This window comes from Balaenoptera borealis, assembly GCF_965194805.1.
Source record: "Balaenoptera borealis genome assembly, chromosome: 11".
Lineage (NCBI taxonomy): Eukaryota > Metazoa > Chordata > Mammalia > Artiodactyla > Balaenopteridae > Balaenoptera > Balaenoptera borealis.
The window spans coordinates 26,279,673-26,295,329 of NC_138868.1; the positions used below are offsets into that span (position 1 = coordinate 26,279,673).

General features: G+C 36.0%; 1 protein-coding gene across 1 annotated transcript in view; it reads left to right on the forward strand.

The window, feature by feature from the left end:
* The window catches only part of CSTF3 (cleavage stimulation factor subunit 3), a 73,473-nt gene extending 58,218 nt beyond the window's left edge, over positions 1-15,255 (forward strand). The window contains exons 15-21 of the mRNA XM_082343742.1: positions 23-125; positions 2,930-2,999; positions 5,738-5,933; positions 8,092-8,245; positions 8,977-9,071; positions 9,215-9,275; positions 9,728-15,255. Of these exons, the coding sequence (XP_082199868.1) occupies positions 23-125; positions 2,930-2,999; positions 5,738-5,933; positions 8,092-8,245; positions 8,977-9,071; positions 9,215-9,275; positions 9,728-9,930 (882 nt within the window). The 3' untranslated portion in view covers positions 9,931-15,255. The remainder of the gene's footprint in view (positions 1-22; positions 126-2,929; positions 3,000-5,737; positions 5,934-8,091; positions 8,246-8,976; positions 9,072-9,214; positions 9,276-9,727) is intronic.
* The last annotated feature ends 402 nt before the right edge of the window (positions 15,256-15,657 follow it).

Below are 15,657 nucleotides of genomic sequence, written 5' to 3' on the forward strand. Positions count from 1 at the left end.
GTACTTTCCTCTCTACTTCTAGGACAAATCTGTTGCCTTTAAGATTTTTGAGCTGGGGCTAAAGAAATATGGAGACATTCCAGAATACGTCCTGGCCTATATTGACTATCTTTCTCACCTCAATGGTAAGTAGATTCTAGATCTGTAATGGTTATTACTTAATACTAAGCCATCAATGTCATTCTCTGAAATTATGTTGCTGGGTTTTTTTCTTTCTCAAATGTATTACATTCTGTCATCACACCAGAACCAGGCACTTGATAGGCACTCAAATATTTGTGGCCTGCCAACTATGAATTTATACTTATTGCATAATGGTTGATGCCTTTCGATTCTGCAGAATGGTCTTTAATTTAGCATCAAAGTCCCAACAGTAATAGGATAAAGCCACAAATCTCTAGCCACAAAAACTCAAAGATGCCCAAGTAGTAAACTGCTTTGAGGCTACTGGGGAAGATATTTCAAAGGAAACATTATGTTTATGAGCATCTTTATTTTCCTATTTTGTTGTAATAATAATGACCATCTTTTATTGAGTTCCTGCCTTATACCAGGCACTAGGCTAGAGGATCTGTGTATGTATGTATGTATCTTATTTAGTCTAGTTAACCACAGTCCAGGATATGTAATTTCTTGACTAAAAATGATCTGGTTTAAAAACTGATTTAAGAAAGAAATATGAAATTATGTGCCATGTAAACAATTAGATGTAAATTAGATATCACAGGTAAATATTAGTGATTTTAATGATATTTTAGAAAAATATAGCATTCTGTATACCTAAATAGTAGAAAAGAATAAAACTTAAACATGATTTTATATTTCAGCTTAGTGATTCTACTCTCTGGAAAAGGACTTAACTCCAAAAAGTGAGACAGTGGAGCATTTAATTAAAAAGAAATTTTCTTGTATGAAATGAATGTTCCTCACCAGTTTTATATTGTTTTGCTTGATTTTTTAGAATAGTTACTAGGATGTACAATATTTTACTCTAAAATTGAGGATGAACTCTAAAATTGAGGATGAACTCTAAAATTGAGGATGAACTCTGATGTCAGCATTATTATCTTCTAAAATCAGTGTCTTTGTTTATTCATCAACCCATCATTTATTCAGTAGCTTTGGTTAGTAAGGTCTGGAAATACAAGAATAGGACTCCATTGTTACCCTCAGAGTATTCTCCTTGGGAAATCAGATGTGTAAACATAATTACATCATAATTTGATTCTTAATTGTGGCATAAATTCTGGGGTTAAGTGTATAATAGTGTTTCAGATTTCTCATCTGCAGAATGGTTATAATAAGAGTACCTTTCATAGGACTGTTGAGAGAATTAAATGAACTTTTGCACGTATTTGACTTATATATGGAATGTGGTAAGCATACAATAAATGTTAACTATTTAAGGTGATGGTGGCAATCATGAAAAACATGTGCTAAATTCTATAATAGAGCCCTGAATGAATTACTTTGGAAGCACAGAGAGGAGAGTGTAATCTAAGTTCCAGAGCTGTGCTATGCAATTATGGTAGCCACTAGACTACTAAGTTTTGAGCCCTTGAATTGTGGCTAGGCCAAAATGAGATGTGGTGTAAGTTAAAATACATACTGACTTCAAAGAGATAGTAGAAAAGAAATGTAAAATATCTTAATAATTTTTCATATTGATTACATGTTGAAATGATAATTTAGATATATTAGGTTAAATAAAATATATTAAAATTAATTTCACCTGTTTTTATTCTTTTATTTTTATTTTTGTTTTTGGTTTGTTTTTATTCTTTTAAATGTGGCTAGCAGCAAATTTAAATTATTGGATAGCACTGTTCTAGAGGGTGAGAGAAGGCAGCATGAGATGGGTCTTGAAGGATAAGCAATCGTTTTCCTAAAGATACAGGAAAATGCATTATTCCAGGAGAATACAGCATGTAATAAGCAGTGGAAAGTTATGTGGAATGGCAAAAAGTGTGTCTGGAGCAAAGCTTGGAATAAAGCTAAAAGAATAAAATGCAAGATTTACTTATTTCTTTAAGTACAGTATGTTAAGTTGAAGATAAAAGCCATGAATATGGTGCCATCTTCTTTGGTTCAATACATGTCATCTCTTGGTTTGACTTTGCATATTATGGACATGTAGTAAAACTGAGTAACTGCCCTGCAGCAGTAAAAACCAACTACTCTGTTGGATTTTTTTTTAACAGTTTTATTGAGGCGTAATTTATATACCATAAATGCACTCATTTAAAATATGCAGTTCAAAGAGTGTTAGTAAATTTACTACTAGATTCTTAAATTTTAATAGATCCCTTAGAGCTTAGCAAGAAGTGTCATTTTCCACTTCCAGCTACAGACCTCCCAAGACTCTTAAATTTTAAACCGCCTCTGGTGACCATTCTTATTCATTTGCCATTTGCATATTTATCTACCAATCTGGATATGGTACCTATATAAGAATTTAAAGTAGTTAAATATAGAGTAGTCTTGGTGCAGCAAAATAAGAAAATCAAATATCTAAATTTGAGCTTGTCATCCTCCACATTCAGTGTATTTTAAAAATATCAATAGTTTGATGCTTATAATGTCAACAGGTATGTAATTTTCATTATTTAAACATAAATGAGATATCCGATTCAGATATCACACTGTTATAAATTGTTTGACATTACAACTACACTATACTATAGAAGGAGGGCTAAACTAGAGGGAAAAAGACCTGGCTTCTAGTTATGGCTCTATTACTCAATAACTGTGAGCCACATCAACTCACTTCATCTTTTTGAACCTCAAGCTTCCTCATCTATAAATATTAGGTGTGATAATAGTTAGATCTCTCTGCATAGGATTTTTGTGAGGATTAAATGAGATAATGCATTGTTGAATTATAAAACTGCATTTTTAAAAATATTTAAAATCTTCTTTAATATCCTAGAGGACAATAATACTCGAGTTTTGTTTGAACGAGTTTTAACATCTGGAAGTCTTCCACCTGAGAAGTCTGGGTAAGCCATTTTGAAAACTTACTGGTCGCGTTCTAATATTTGAATTGTGGTCTATGGGATGAACATTTGCTTGTTGTGAGTATACGTTCCAGGAGAAATTTCCCTTCTCTTTTGAAGCTTAATTTACAAATGCCTGCCTTGCCATATTTTCATACCTGTTTAAGATTTGTTAAAAAAAATTTTTGCATACTGAGAGATGCCTTAGCAATTTATTATTAAATATTTTAATATATCTTGCTATATATCCCTAGAAATTGATATGAACAAACTAGAGAAGAGTTCTGAAATTTTTACTTCTTACTCGAGAGCAAAGACTCTTACAAAATGAAAATTTGTTTGACAAATTATATCCCTGATTTATGGTTTTGACTCTGTCGGTTTTACAGGAGGAACAACATGGTATAGTGGTACAGTAAGTAACATGGTATAGTGGTACAGAAAGTAGTAAGGCTTTGGAGTCTTGGGTTCAAATTCCAGCTCAGGCAACTACACCTTGGGCAGATTTCCTCACCTTGCCAATCCTTACGTTCTTGTCAAGTAGCAATAATGTCTACCAGTATAGGAATTTTGTGATAGTCCTCTACGTAGTATATAATAGGAACTCAGTGCATTACTTTAGTACAAAGGTGCTTACTGACATACATTTATTTATTTATTTATTTATTTATTTAACATCTTTTTTGGAGTATAATTGCTTTACAATGGTGTGTTAGTTTCTGCTTTATAACAAAGTAAATCAGCTATACATATACATATATCCCCATATCTCCTCCCTCTTGCGTCTCCCTCCCACGCTCCCTATCCGACCCCTCTAGGTGGTCACAAAGCACCAAGCTGATATCCCTGTGCTATGCGGCTGCTTCCCACTAGCTATCTATTTTTCATTTGGTAGTGTATATATGTCCATGCCACTCTCTCACTTCGTCCCAGCTTACCCTTCCCCCTCCCCATGTCCTCAAGTCCATTCTCTACATCTGTGTCTTTATTCCTATCCTGCCCCTAAGTTCATCAGAACCTTTTTTTTTTTTAGATTCCATATATATGGTAAGCATACGGTATTTGTTTTTCTCTTTCTGACTTAACTTCACTCTGTATGACAGACTCTAGGTCCATCCACCTCACTACAAATAACTCAATTTCATTTCTTTTTATGGCTGAGTAATATTCCATTGTATATATGTGCCACAACTTCTTTATCCATTCATCTGTCAGTGGACACTTAGGTTGCTTCCTTGTCCTGGCTATTATAAGTAGTGCTGCAATGAACATTGTGGTTCATGACTCTTTTTGAATTATGGTTTTCTCAGGGTATATGCCCAGTAGTGGGATTGCTGGGTCATATGGTAGTTCTATTTTTAGTTTTTTAAGGAACCTCCATACTGTTCTCCATAGTGGCTGTATCAATTTACATTCCCACCAACAGTGCAGGAGGGTTCCCTTTTCTCCACACCCTCTCCAGCATTTATTGTTTGTAGATTTTTTGATGATGGCCATTCTGACCGGTGTGAGGTGATACCTCATTGTAGATTTTTTTTTTTAAAGAGTTGTATGAACCAAAATTTCACAGAGTGAATAGCCTTTCTTTTTTTAAAAAAAGATTTTTTTAAAATTATTTATTTTTGGCTGTGTTGGGTCTTTGTTGCTGCGTGTGGGCTTTCTCTAGTTGTGTGTACTCTTCATTGCGATGCGCAGGCTTCTCACTACGGTGGCCTTACTTGTTGCGGAGCACGGGCTCTAGGTGTGCGGGCTTCAGTAGTTGAAGCACGCGGGCTCAGTACTTGTGGCTCACGGGCTCTAGAGCACAGCTTCAGTAGTTGTGGCGCACGGGCCTAGTTGCTCCACGGCATGTGGGATCTTCCTGGACCAGGGCTCACGCCCGTGTCCCCTGCATTGGCAGGCGGATTCTTAACCACTGTGCCACTAGGGAAGCCCTCATTGTAGTTTTGACTTGCATTTCTCTAATGATTAGTGATGTTGAGCATCCTTTCATGTGTTCGTTGGCAATCTGTATATCTTCTTTGGAGAAATGTCTATTTAGGTCTTCTGCCCATTTTTGGACTGGGTTGTTTGTTTGTTTTTGATATTGAGCTGCATGAGCCTTATTGACATTTAAGTAGAGTCTTAGAGAATTAATTTTGGCTGTTAGAGAAGTGGTGAGGCACAAATTTGTCCCCAACGATCCATATTAATGGGAAAAAATAGAGAGCATGTTAGATTTCGAAATATATTTTTATTCATACATTGCCCCAAGAATGTATTCTACATTTTAATTCATGCCACTACAAAATGGTGAAGCCACATCATTCAGGAGAAACTGGAAATCTGTCTAGGTTCCTTTTTCAACTCTTCCACCTAGAGTTTACTCTCTCTAGTGTAAATGTCTCTCTTACTGGCCACAAAGGATAGGAAGGTATGCTAAATAAGTAAAAACTCAAAAGAAAGCCTTAAATATGAAAATATTTAGGGTGAAGGGTTATGATGACTGTAATTTACTTTCAAATACTTAAGCAAAAACAAGATGAAGCAAATATGGCAAAGTATTAATAATGATTAAATCTAGGTTATGGTATATAGGTATTCATTATACTACTCTTTTTCTGAAGTTTGGAAATCTTTATAATATAAAAAGAGAGACTTGTATAATTTTTTTTTAAAAAAGGGAGGAAGGGAACTTAAAGCTTTTTTCTAAGCCCCAAACCCAGAATAGTAAAGTATTGATGATATTTATTTTCTTACAGAGAAATCTGGGCCCGATTTTTAGCTTTTGAAAGTAATATTGGTGATCTAGCTAGTATACTCAAAGTGGAGAAAAGACGGTTTACAGCATTCAAAGAAGAGTATGAAGGCAAAGAAACAGCTTTACTGGTAGATAGATACAAGTTCATGGATTTATATCCCTGCTCTGCAAGTGAACTAAAAGCGCTTGGGTATAAGGTATGTACTTGGGCTCAAGATGTGTGTAGTGTCTTTACTTTCCTAATGTTTTAGAATAGTTCATGGATAAACTTCACTCTAAAGTAAATTCTGAAATAGAAATTAATCTAGCTTTAGAATAGATTTGCAGAATACAAAAAAGTTCAGGGATTTTCCTTGGGTTTGTGAAATATTGAGTATCAACAGTACTGAACAAAATGAGAATTAAAATGAGATTTAACAAACTTTCTTTCCTGGAAATTGTTAATGCGTTATATCTTATGTCTTGTGGGCAGATGGAGGAGGTGGGTGAAGGAAGAAAAACAAAAGAAAATCTGAATGTCACTTAGGTTAGTTTTTCTCTAATAGCTCTTAAGACTGATGTGTGTGTTTTGACAGGAGATCATATATAGTAATTCCTGCTATATATTTTGTAGATATAATGAAGAAACATTATAGCTTATTAAATCCATAAAGTTCCTTGAAGGATTTGTATCTTTAAAACAGGGCTCCTTCAGTGGGGCCCTTTAGGAAATTAGCTTATCTAGGAATGGAACTCTTCTGTTTGGACTACTGAGTCATAAGGAAACAAATCTGGAACCTGAACTCATTCAGGCCAAGAGGAAAGATTAATGTTTACACACTCCTAGAAATAGCCCTTGCTGAGAAAACCATTGTTCTATCATTTCTTGATTTTTCTGTGTCATGTGAACAAAGACTAAGATGGAAATCCAAAGGGAAGCTATATCCACAAGAGTCCTAGATTGGTCCCCTTAAGCCAACCAGCATTAGGATGTTCCTCACCATCATTCTGTATTTCCTCACTGCCCTCTTTTAGCCTGGGTCTCACTGGCTAAACCAGATTAAAATAAACTTCAGACCTTTTCATTAATGGAAGCTCCAGTTGTGTGCCAGCCCCACGTTCCTATTCTGAACTAAGGGGTTACTGCTCAGGGATCAGCAGGTTCTGCTTCTGGTTTAACTACTTCTTAATGAAAAGCCAAAGACATTTTAAGACTATTATGTGGAATTTTTAGGCTATTTCAACTTTGCCAAGATGAAAATGGAAATTAAGGAAGTTAATGAAAATATCTAAGTAGAACTACTTCTTGAATATGAATTTTCCATCTTGTATTTCTGTTTCTGTTCTTTTGTTTATTTGGAAAGGATTATTATGCTTTTGTGTGTCACACATAAGTGAGAGAGGGAAAAAAAGAAAAAAAAGTAATTCCCAGTAGGCATACTCATTTAGATTTGCCACCAAATGCATATGAGCAAATTTTGAGAATATGAAATTCTCTTATATCCCTTGATGGTGGCAAAAGAGGCTCTTTTGGTTTTAGACAGATTGACACTGGTTACCTGTAGCAGAGGAACTTCTCTGGGATAGGGCCTCTTTAATAGGTAGCATGTTGCTCCCTTTGACATATCTCAGAAGGTTGCTCTCGGCCCTGGCAGGCATTGCTGGGACACTGAAAAGAAGACTGGATGGGTGTGAGGTCAGAGAGGCCTGTGCTCTCAAATCCTCTCTCTACTTCTTAGCCATCTAACATTGGAGACAGCAGAACTTCTTTTGAGTGTCAGCCCCTTCTATAAAATGGAGGTGTTACTATTTGCCTCCTCAGAGAGGGAATAAATGGCAAAAACTGACAAATAGTGGTTGCTCAACAAACATTCCTTCTCCCCTATAACAGTATGTTGGGAGTAATTTTTCATTTCATTAGCAAAATCTTATGAACTAATGTAAGTGATGATAAGCTTTATGTTAGGTTTCATGAAACAGCACCTTACTTAATCCAGCTTCTTCACTTAGAGAACCTGGTAGATGATGTTCAATTTTAGTGGAAGGGAGATATCAGGAAAATATCTAAAACCGCAGATTTTCTTCCAAATTACCCCACCTCTACCTGGTATGTATTACCTACAAAAGCTTGTATCTATCCTACAAATGTCCCACCTGGCGACACTGAGTCTAATGATTCTTAACACTGGTCTTTACAGCCCTTTAGCTTTCCTTGTTAAGAACCTTTACTATCATGGAAGTTCTCGCTTATCTTTCTCCATTCTCTCTATGGTTTTAACCCAGTTATTCACAGTGTATCCTCAAGATTGTAGAATTGCAGTTATACTCTATAAGTCCCTTTTTCAGGTTTAGGATTCTTCTGTTCTGCATTTTCAGGATGTCTCCCGTGCTAAGCTAGCAGCTATAATTCCAGACCCAGTTGTAGCTCCTTCTATAGTGCCTGTTCTGAAAGATGAAGTGGATAGAAAACCAGAATACCCTAAACCAGACACTCAGCAGATGATTCCATTTCAGCCACGACATTTAGCACGTAAGCCATGACTTTAGATCCAGTACTGAGACCTCAGTTTGTTTGTTGGTTTAACTGGAGAGGTGTGGGGGGCAAAGTAATGTGACCTTTCCATTGTAGGTTAATAATTAGACTCAGGGTCACTATGACAGGTGGTTTGGCTGTAATCTTTGAACCAAGATGAGTTTAAAATGTCTTAAAAAAGAAAAAAACAAAACCTCATTGATCCAGATTGCAGTAACCCATTTTGGCAGTGATACTTAAGACAGTTTTCAGAAATGCTGCTACATACAGATTACCTGCACAGCTGGAAACTTACTTTGGTGATGTTATTTGGTATCGTTTATACTTACTAATGGGTAGTAGCCTCTCTGGATTCTATTTGAACAAGGCCCTTATGATTAAATATGTTACTGTATAACTGACTTTAAATGGGATTGCTGAAAAAATGACTTGTGAGGCTTAGGCATGATTTGTGACAAAAACTGACTAGCTCAGCCCCTGGGTTGCCTTATGCAAAGTCACTTGTTTACTTTTCTGCCTCCCAGTGGCCATGGGGTTGAGACTGCTTTCACTGTCTCACCCACTTGAGTTTGGTCAAACATATAAAGCACTAAAAACATTTTAAGATGTCCAGAACAAAGCAACATAGACTATCTGTACATAGTAATTTATGTACAAATTACTTACGTTAGTTCATTACATGTGTAGAAACTCTTCCATCCCATTTGATTCCTACTCTTCTTTTACAGCTCCGGGCTTACACCCTGTCCCGGGTGGAGTGTTCCCAGTACCACCTGCAGCAGTTGTTTTAATGAAACTTCTCCCTCCTCCTATTTGTTTCCAGGTTTGTTCACTATTTTCATGATAGATATTTGCTCTATGGGTAATTATAGTAATTGTGTGCTTTTTCTCTTGTATCATGGGAAATACAAAGTAGGGCTCTTTTGTCAGATTATTGGGGATTAAATTTTCTTTGTATCAAAATAGGGTCCTTTTGTACAAGTGGATGAACTGATGGAAATTTTCCGAAGATGCAAGATACCAAATAGTAAGTGATGAGTCTCCATTTCTAGAGTGGAATTCACATTGCTGTTTCCTAGGCGGGAGAGACTGTCATTCTTTGGCACTGAAGTTTCCAAAACCAGCTAGCCATCTTGCAGAAGTACAGTGACACCTAGGAGTGATCCAGACCCTCTTTGGTACAGAGAGGCTTGTTGATGTTCTTATTCTTCTAAGAAAAACATCATAAAAAGCTTATCTTTTCTGTTCATGTGAACATGCACTATCAGGTTTGGCTTCTGAAAATAATTTTATTAATTTTAACAGCAGCTTTTTTGTCTTTAAACTATTTATTCAATAGTATCAGTAGTACTATCTCAGAATTTCCTAATAGGAGGCTACAAAATTATAAAGTATCCAAAGTAGTACATACATATTCCTTCGCAGTCGCATACTTTTAAACATCCTCCAACAACAGTCCTTTTTGTTTTGCTTCAATAGCAGTTGAAGAAGCTGTGAGGATCATTACTGGAGGAGCCCCAGAGCTAGCTGTAGAAGGCAATGGCCCGGTGGAAAGTAATGCAGTACTCACCAAGGCTGTCAAAAGGCCCAACGAAGATTCAGATGAAGATGAGGAAAAGGGAGCTGTCGTTCCCCCTGTTCATGACATTTACAGAGCAAGGCAGCAGAAGCGAATTCGGTGAAGCAGGCACAGAACCTGCCTCTGAAAGAAAACTCCTATCCAGGATTCCTTTTGCCTCTTAAGTCATATGTTTAAAAGAGACAATGCTTTGTTACAAAGTTCTTGGAAACAAAGTTGTATTGTCATTGGTGCCTCTATTCATATGCTTCTTGAGAAAAACCAACCAACCTATGTGAATTTTAGGATTTGGAACAGACCTATGCTCTAAGCAAAATTAGGTTTTCAAAAATGTGAGAACAGTACAAAGTGGCAGAACCACATTTTGTTCCCGCTTCAAGGGTGTCTTGTATGTACCACTTGAAGACTTGTGGGTTTTCAACAGTTTTATTTTAAAAACTGGATGGCTTATGATTGTAAAGCATTTTATCACATTTTCTGAAAACAACAGCTGTTCTTGGTTTGCTTATGTAGAGTCCTGCCTTATTGTTTGTTTTATTTATGGCAGAATGTACGGAATCGGTTTTGTAGTTTAAAATTTTAAAAAACAATCCTTTAAAAAATAAAAGGATCTCAAAAAAGTCATGTCTCCTGCTGCTGCTTTCATTCAGATTTTATTTGAAATAGCTACTTATGTTATTTAGCCGATACTGTTTGTTTAAAAATAAATGTCAACAATGTAAGGAAAAGTCATCCTGTATTTACTATATATACACTTAACTGTTGTCCTTTTCCTGGTCTTTTTTGCTACTATTTGAAAACATGAGGGATCCATTTTTAAGAAGCAAATTAAACATTTTAGAAATGTTCAAATATGAATGCATTTTTCCCAAATTAAATCTGAGTGAGATAGATTGAGATATTTTATCTTTCATGTCTCTTAAAAGCAACATAAGTGTGGGAATTCCTTTAACCACTCACTGTCTTGCTCTCACATAAATATATTTCAAAAAGTGCTCAGTGTTCAAGAACATTTTTTTCATCAGCTAAACAAAGACAGCATTAAAGGAAACTACAGCCGAGTAACCAAAAACTAGCTACAGTGAGCAAAAACTTACCATAAAAATTAAAAGAAGCCAGAAGAATTAAGTTTTGCTCTTTTTTAGCAACGTTACCTCCTCTTGACTCATTTCTAGAAAACTAGACCAACAACTAGTTGAGCCTAAGGATTGTGATTCAGAATAAAAGCAAAAAATAAGGAAGAAAGAGGAAAAGTGGGAAGGCTATAAAGAGACAATCTTGCATAATGGGTACACAATTTAGAATTTGAATTCAAGTGTGATTAAATATCAGCTTCAAATATTTCTATAAAACCTATAATAAAAGGTTATCTTGAATCACTTTCTTATATAAATTTATACATAGCAAGGTTATATTTACCTAAGTTGATCACAGCATATGTCTCCAGTATTTTCCCAGTAAAGCTGAGAAAAATTTCCTCAGAACAAAGTCAGCTGCCTCTACTTCAGATTTTGTTATCTTCCTAAGAAGTATCATTTTCAAGCTGTGTGGGTTTTTTTAATATCATGGTTATCAACAAAACAATCTGAAAGGCATAAGTAGTACCATATAGCAGAAACTTTAAAATATAGAGATATGGAATCTTTCCTGAAGTGCTATCTTTGGGTAGTGTATTGAAGAAGACAAAATGGTTTCAAATACCTGTAATGGTCTGTAACAGTGTTCCCATGTGACAAAAGAAAGCCACGTGATTGATTGATTATGGAAAATGCTTTTTTTTTTTTTTTAGCATTGTAATAAGGAAACACACACGCACACCCCTACCTACCTTGGGGAAAAGTGCTACTAAGGACTGTTAAGGCCATTATGTGTATTACAATTGCTCCTACTACATTTATTTCTAAGACTTTTTCCCCTAGAAATTATATGACCTTTAAACTTAAAAAGGATTATTTCTTAAGAAAATATTTTCTAATGTTCTACCTGATATATATATATATATATATATATATATATATATATATATATACACTTTTAGTTTTTATTATGATTTTGTCTGAATGTTTGATAATTCCTTTTGTAAACATAGTGAACAAGTAGCATGATGTTAGAAATCTGAAATTATTTTTGGAAATCTATCTGTAGACTCTCATGGTATATATAGCCAGTCCTACATGTCCAAGGACTCTCATATATCCATATTGCTGGACCCAGAGAAATTACCAAAAGATATCCATATCTTTCCTCTTTATAAAAACAATGACAGCATCTCCCCACAATTCTAGAACTGGATAAAATTTAAGGACCATAAATGCTTCCTAAACAAAAATCAGTCAAACTCTGGCTTTTAGCACTAAATTTCAAACGAGAGGTTTTATCTATGTTGCCACACATAGTAAAGTAAAAGGTTATAGCTACCTAGTAAATATAAAACTGGTCAAATTGTACCACTGGAAAAGAATGAAAAAATATACCACTTTTGTCAACATATTGACCTTGGGCAATAATTATTAATTTATTTGGTAATTTTATAATCCTCTATTGGATATGCTTTTTTAAAAAATAATAAATTTATTTATTTATTTATTTTTGGCTGCGCTGGGTCTTCGTTGCTGCACGTGGGCTTTCTCTAGTTGTGGCGAGCGGGGGGCTACTCTTCGATGCGGTGCGCGGGCTTCTCATAAATTTTGGTTTTTACATTTCAGTTCCCAAAGCAAACTTCATTAAAGTTGGTAGTTCTTACTTGACTGTGACGTTCAGCAAGTGAAGTTATATTTCATTTAATAAAAATTTCAGAAGTCTTGAAAGGTAATTCATACCAAGTAACAAAACTCAGGTACCATATTACTAATTTAAGTAAAAACTTAAATATTCAACAGAAGTGAGCTTACCAGTGTCTGGGAATAAAAGTCCAAAAAACCAATTCAGTTTACTAAATTTTCTTCCCCGTCTGAGCCCTGACCAAATTTCTGCTTCGAGCTTACAGCAGACAGTACTTTAAAAAGCAGAGGCAACAAGAATTAGAAAGGAAAAAAAAAGTGTTACTTCGATTTTAAGGTTGCTTTTAAGTCAGAAGTTGCACTTAAAGGTTCTCAATGTTTAGTTCAGATAAAACAAACACAATAATGGTGAAATCTGACTATTGCTACCAACTCCAGACACATCTGATTACTAAATTAAGTGACATTCCATCAAATCAGGCCTATAGATTAGTTCAGAAGGCAACACAGTATGACAGAAACCCACACTAGGGGCAGTTTTAAGTAAAATTCTGCCTGTTCAGGTTTCTGACACTTCTAGCTTTTTCTGAAAGTGTCAGTGAACATTTGATAGGTTAATAGAGGCTTTTAGGCCTAAAGGTTTTCCCCTACCCCATCCCATGAACTGCTTTGAATACTGTGAATAAAAAGGCAATCCATTAAAATAGGTATACAATATAAAACCCAATATAAATACACAATTGCAAACATCATTGTAATTCTTTATTTAGATTATGTTTTCAATGAGATAGTGCCTTTTAACATGAGTTTCATAGCCCATCATCCACTACCATTCAGTCATCCACTCATTTGTTCATTCATGCATTCATTTACTTCAAATGATATAGAGGTGGAAATGGGGAGAAACCACTGGGGTGGAGTGAACGGCAGCAGATGAGAAAAGTAAGATTGCAGCTCTAGCACAGAAGAGATGGTAAAAGAAAATAACAGTCTTGGGACAGGACAGGAGGAAAACCTTCCCTACAGGCCTGTAAAATGTGCTTGACTGAAGGGAGGTTGGGCACCAACAGTCGAATCTGTCATGATAACAGATATGCACCTACAGGCAGAGGGTTATATGCTCTCCTTTGTTGCTAATAAAGTCATTCATAGTCCTTTTGCATGTACAAAGCATTCTAACATCCATTATCAAATTTAATCCTCACGGGAAGTGTGAGTTAGGAGTATGCTCATTTTATGGGTGAAAATACGGAGCCCAAGGAAGAATAATTAGCCCAACATCACATGACCTTGCAAGAAGGCAACAGAGGAAAAACTCAACCCAGATCTTCCTCTAAATCAGGAACTTTCTGCACAATCCTACTGCAGTCTACTTAAGTTATTCCAGTCAGATTTACTACAGAATGTCAGACTTGGAAAGGCGCTTGTAAGGTCAAATCCAGTCCTTTCATTTTATAGGTATTGGAAATGGGTCCTGATTTGCTCGAGCTAATCACATAACAGAAATGGGATCAAAACTCTGGTTTCTTGACAGCTCCCAGTCTTTCCACTCTACCACCCTGCCTCAAAATTAAAAGAAATACAAATGTTATACATAGAAATCAGGGCATGCCAAAATGTCACTGGAAATCAAACAGCAAACACCTATTCCCTCCCTTTGAAATTCACCAGGAAAGTAGGCTGCTCCATTCCCAGCTATCTTAAGACTTTGGAGAAAGTAAAATAAGCCACAAAAACAGAACTGCTAAATAATCCATTCAGAATTGTCAGCCAGTATGTGCACGTTATGTGCCTATTGAGTCAAACTTTTTAATAACTTCTCTTCACAGAGAAAAAAGTTCCTATACACCTGTCCACTGCATTAATCAGTAAGATATATCAGTGTAACTCTTACCTGAAGTATATTTATAAAGGGTTACATAAACAATCACATTTTACAGCTTGCTTTAGAATAAGATTAAAAAATATATATATGTAGAGTGAGAATCCACCCACTATCCACCCAATCAGTTGAGAGCTGACAAGGCAGCAGTTACCGCTCTGGACATTCATTCATTCATTCATTCAGGAGACTATCAAAGAAATCTAACTGACCTGCTGATATCAACCCAACTCTCAAGGCAATCAGTTCTACCCACCTACAGTGAAATACTAGTGCCAAATAAACTTAGCACTTCCACAAAAGACATGTTGTCCACAAACCTGTTAGGCAGGAAACCATATCAAATGCAATCAGTATGCAGTATATAACCCAATTCAATTCTGAAGGATAATTTATACGCCAAAGGTATTTTTGTCTTGGAGGGAGAGCCGTAGGGGGGAGTTCTAAGTAGATGCTTAGCAAATATTTCCTGAGTGACTAAATGAACTAAATGAATTTTCCTGGCCCTTAGTGATAATCCTATGAGACTCCAGGAAGAAAACTAGCTCACTTATCTTCAAAGAGCAACAACAAAACGATTCAATATGAATATTGTGATTCTGAACTTTGCCATCTTCATTCTGGCTTCTGTAGAATTCCACCAGTGGACACTGAGGTAGTGGGGGCCACAGGAGTCTGTGAAGCTCCCTGTTATATACGCATCAAGATTTCAAACTGTTCAAACTTCACTCTGTCTATGTAAGAACCCATGAGGGAAAAGAAAGAAAAAAACCACCTAAGAGTTAACTCTTACAAAAGAAAGCAAAATGAAGAAACTTTGAGATTTAGGGAAAATGGCTGCAGGAGCTGGTGACCCACCCTGCATCTGTGAGGGTAACACTCCTCTCCGGCATCCTTGGATGCGGAGGAGGGACCCAAACACTGAGGCTGAGGCAAGCAAGAGTGCTGCCCCCTGGAACCTCATACTCTACAACCAGTGAGCACAGCTGCCACAGCAGCCTTATCTCCAGAAACAATTCCAGAGGTGACCTCATTGAATAAGCTACAAAAGATGTGATTTTGTTCTTTGAAACCTTGGAGGATTTGTCCTTCAGCCTAAACTTTATTAATATGACCTCTGACCCCATAACCCAGCATACATTTCTGACTGCAAGTAAAAATATTAGAAGCAAATACTTGCAGAAATCACATTCCCAGTATAACCTTCACTCCTCTTGAAGCCTCACAT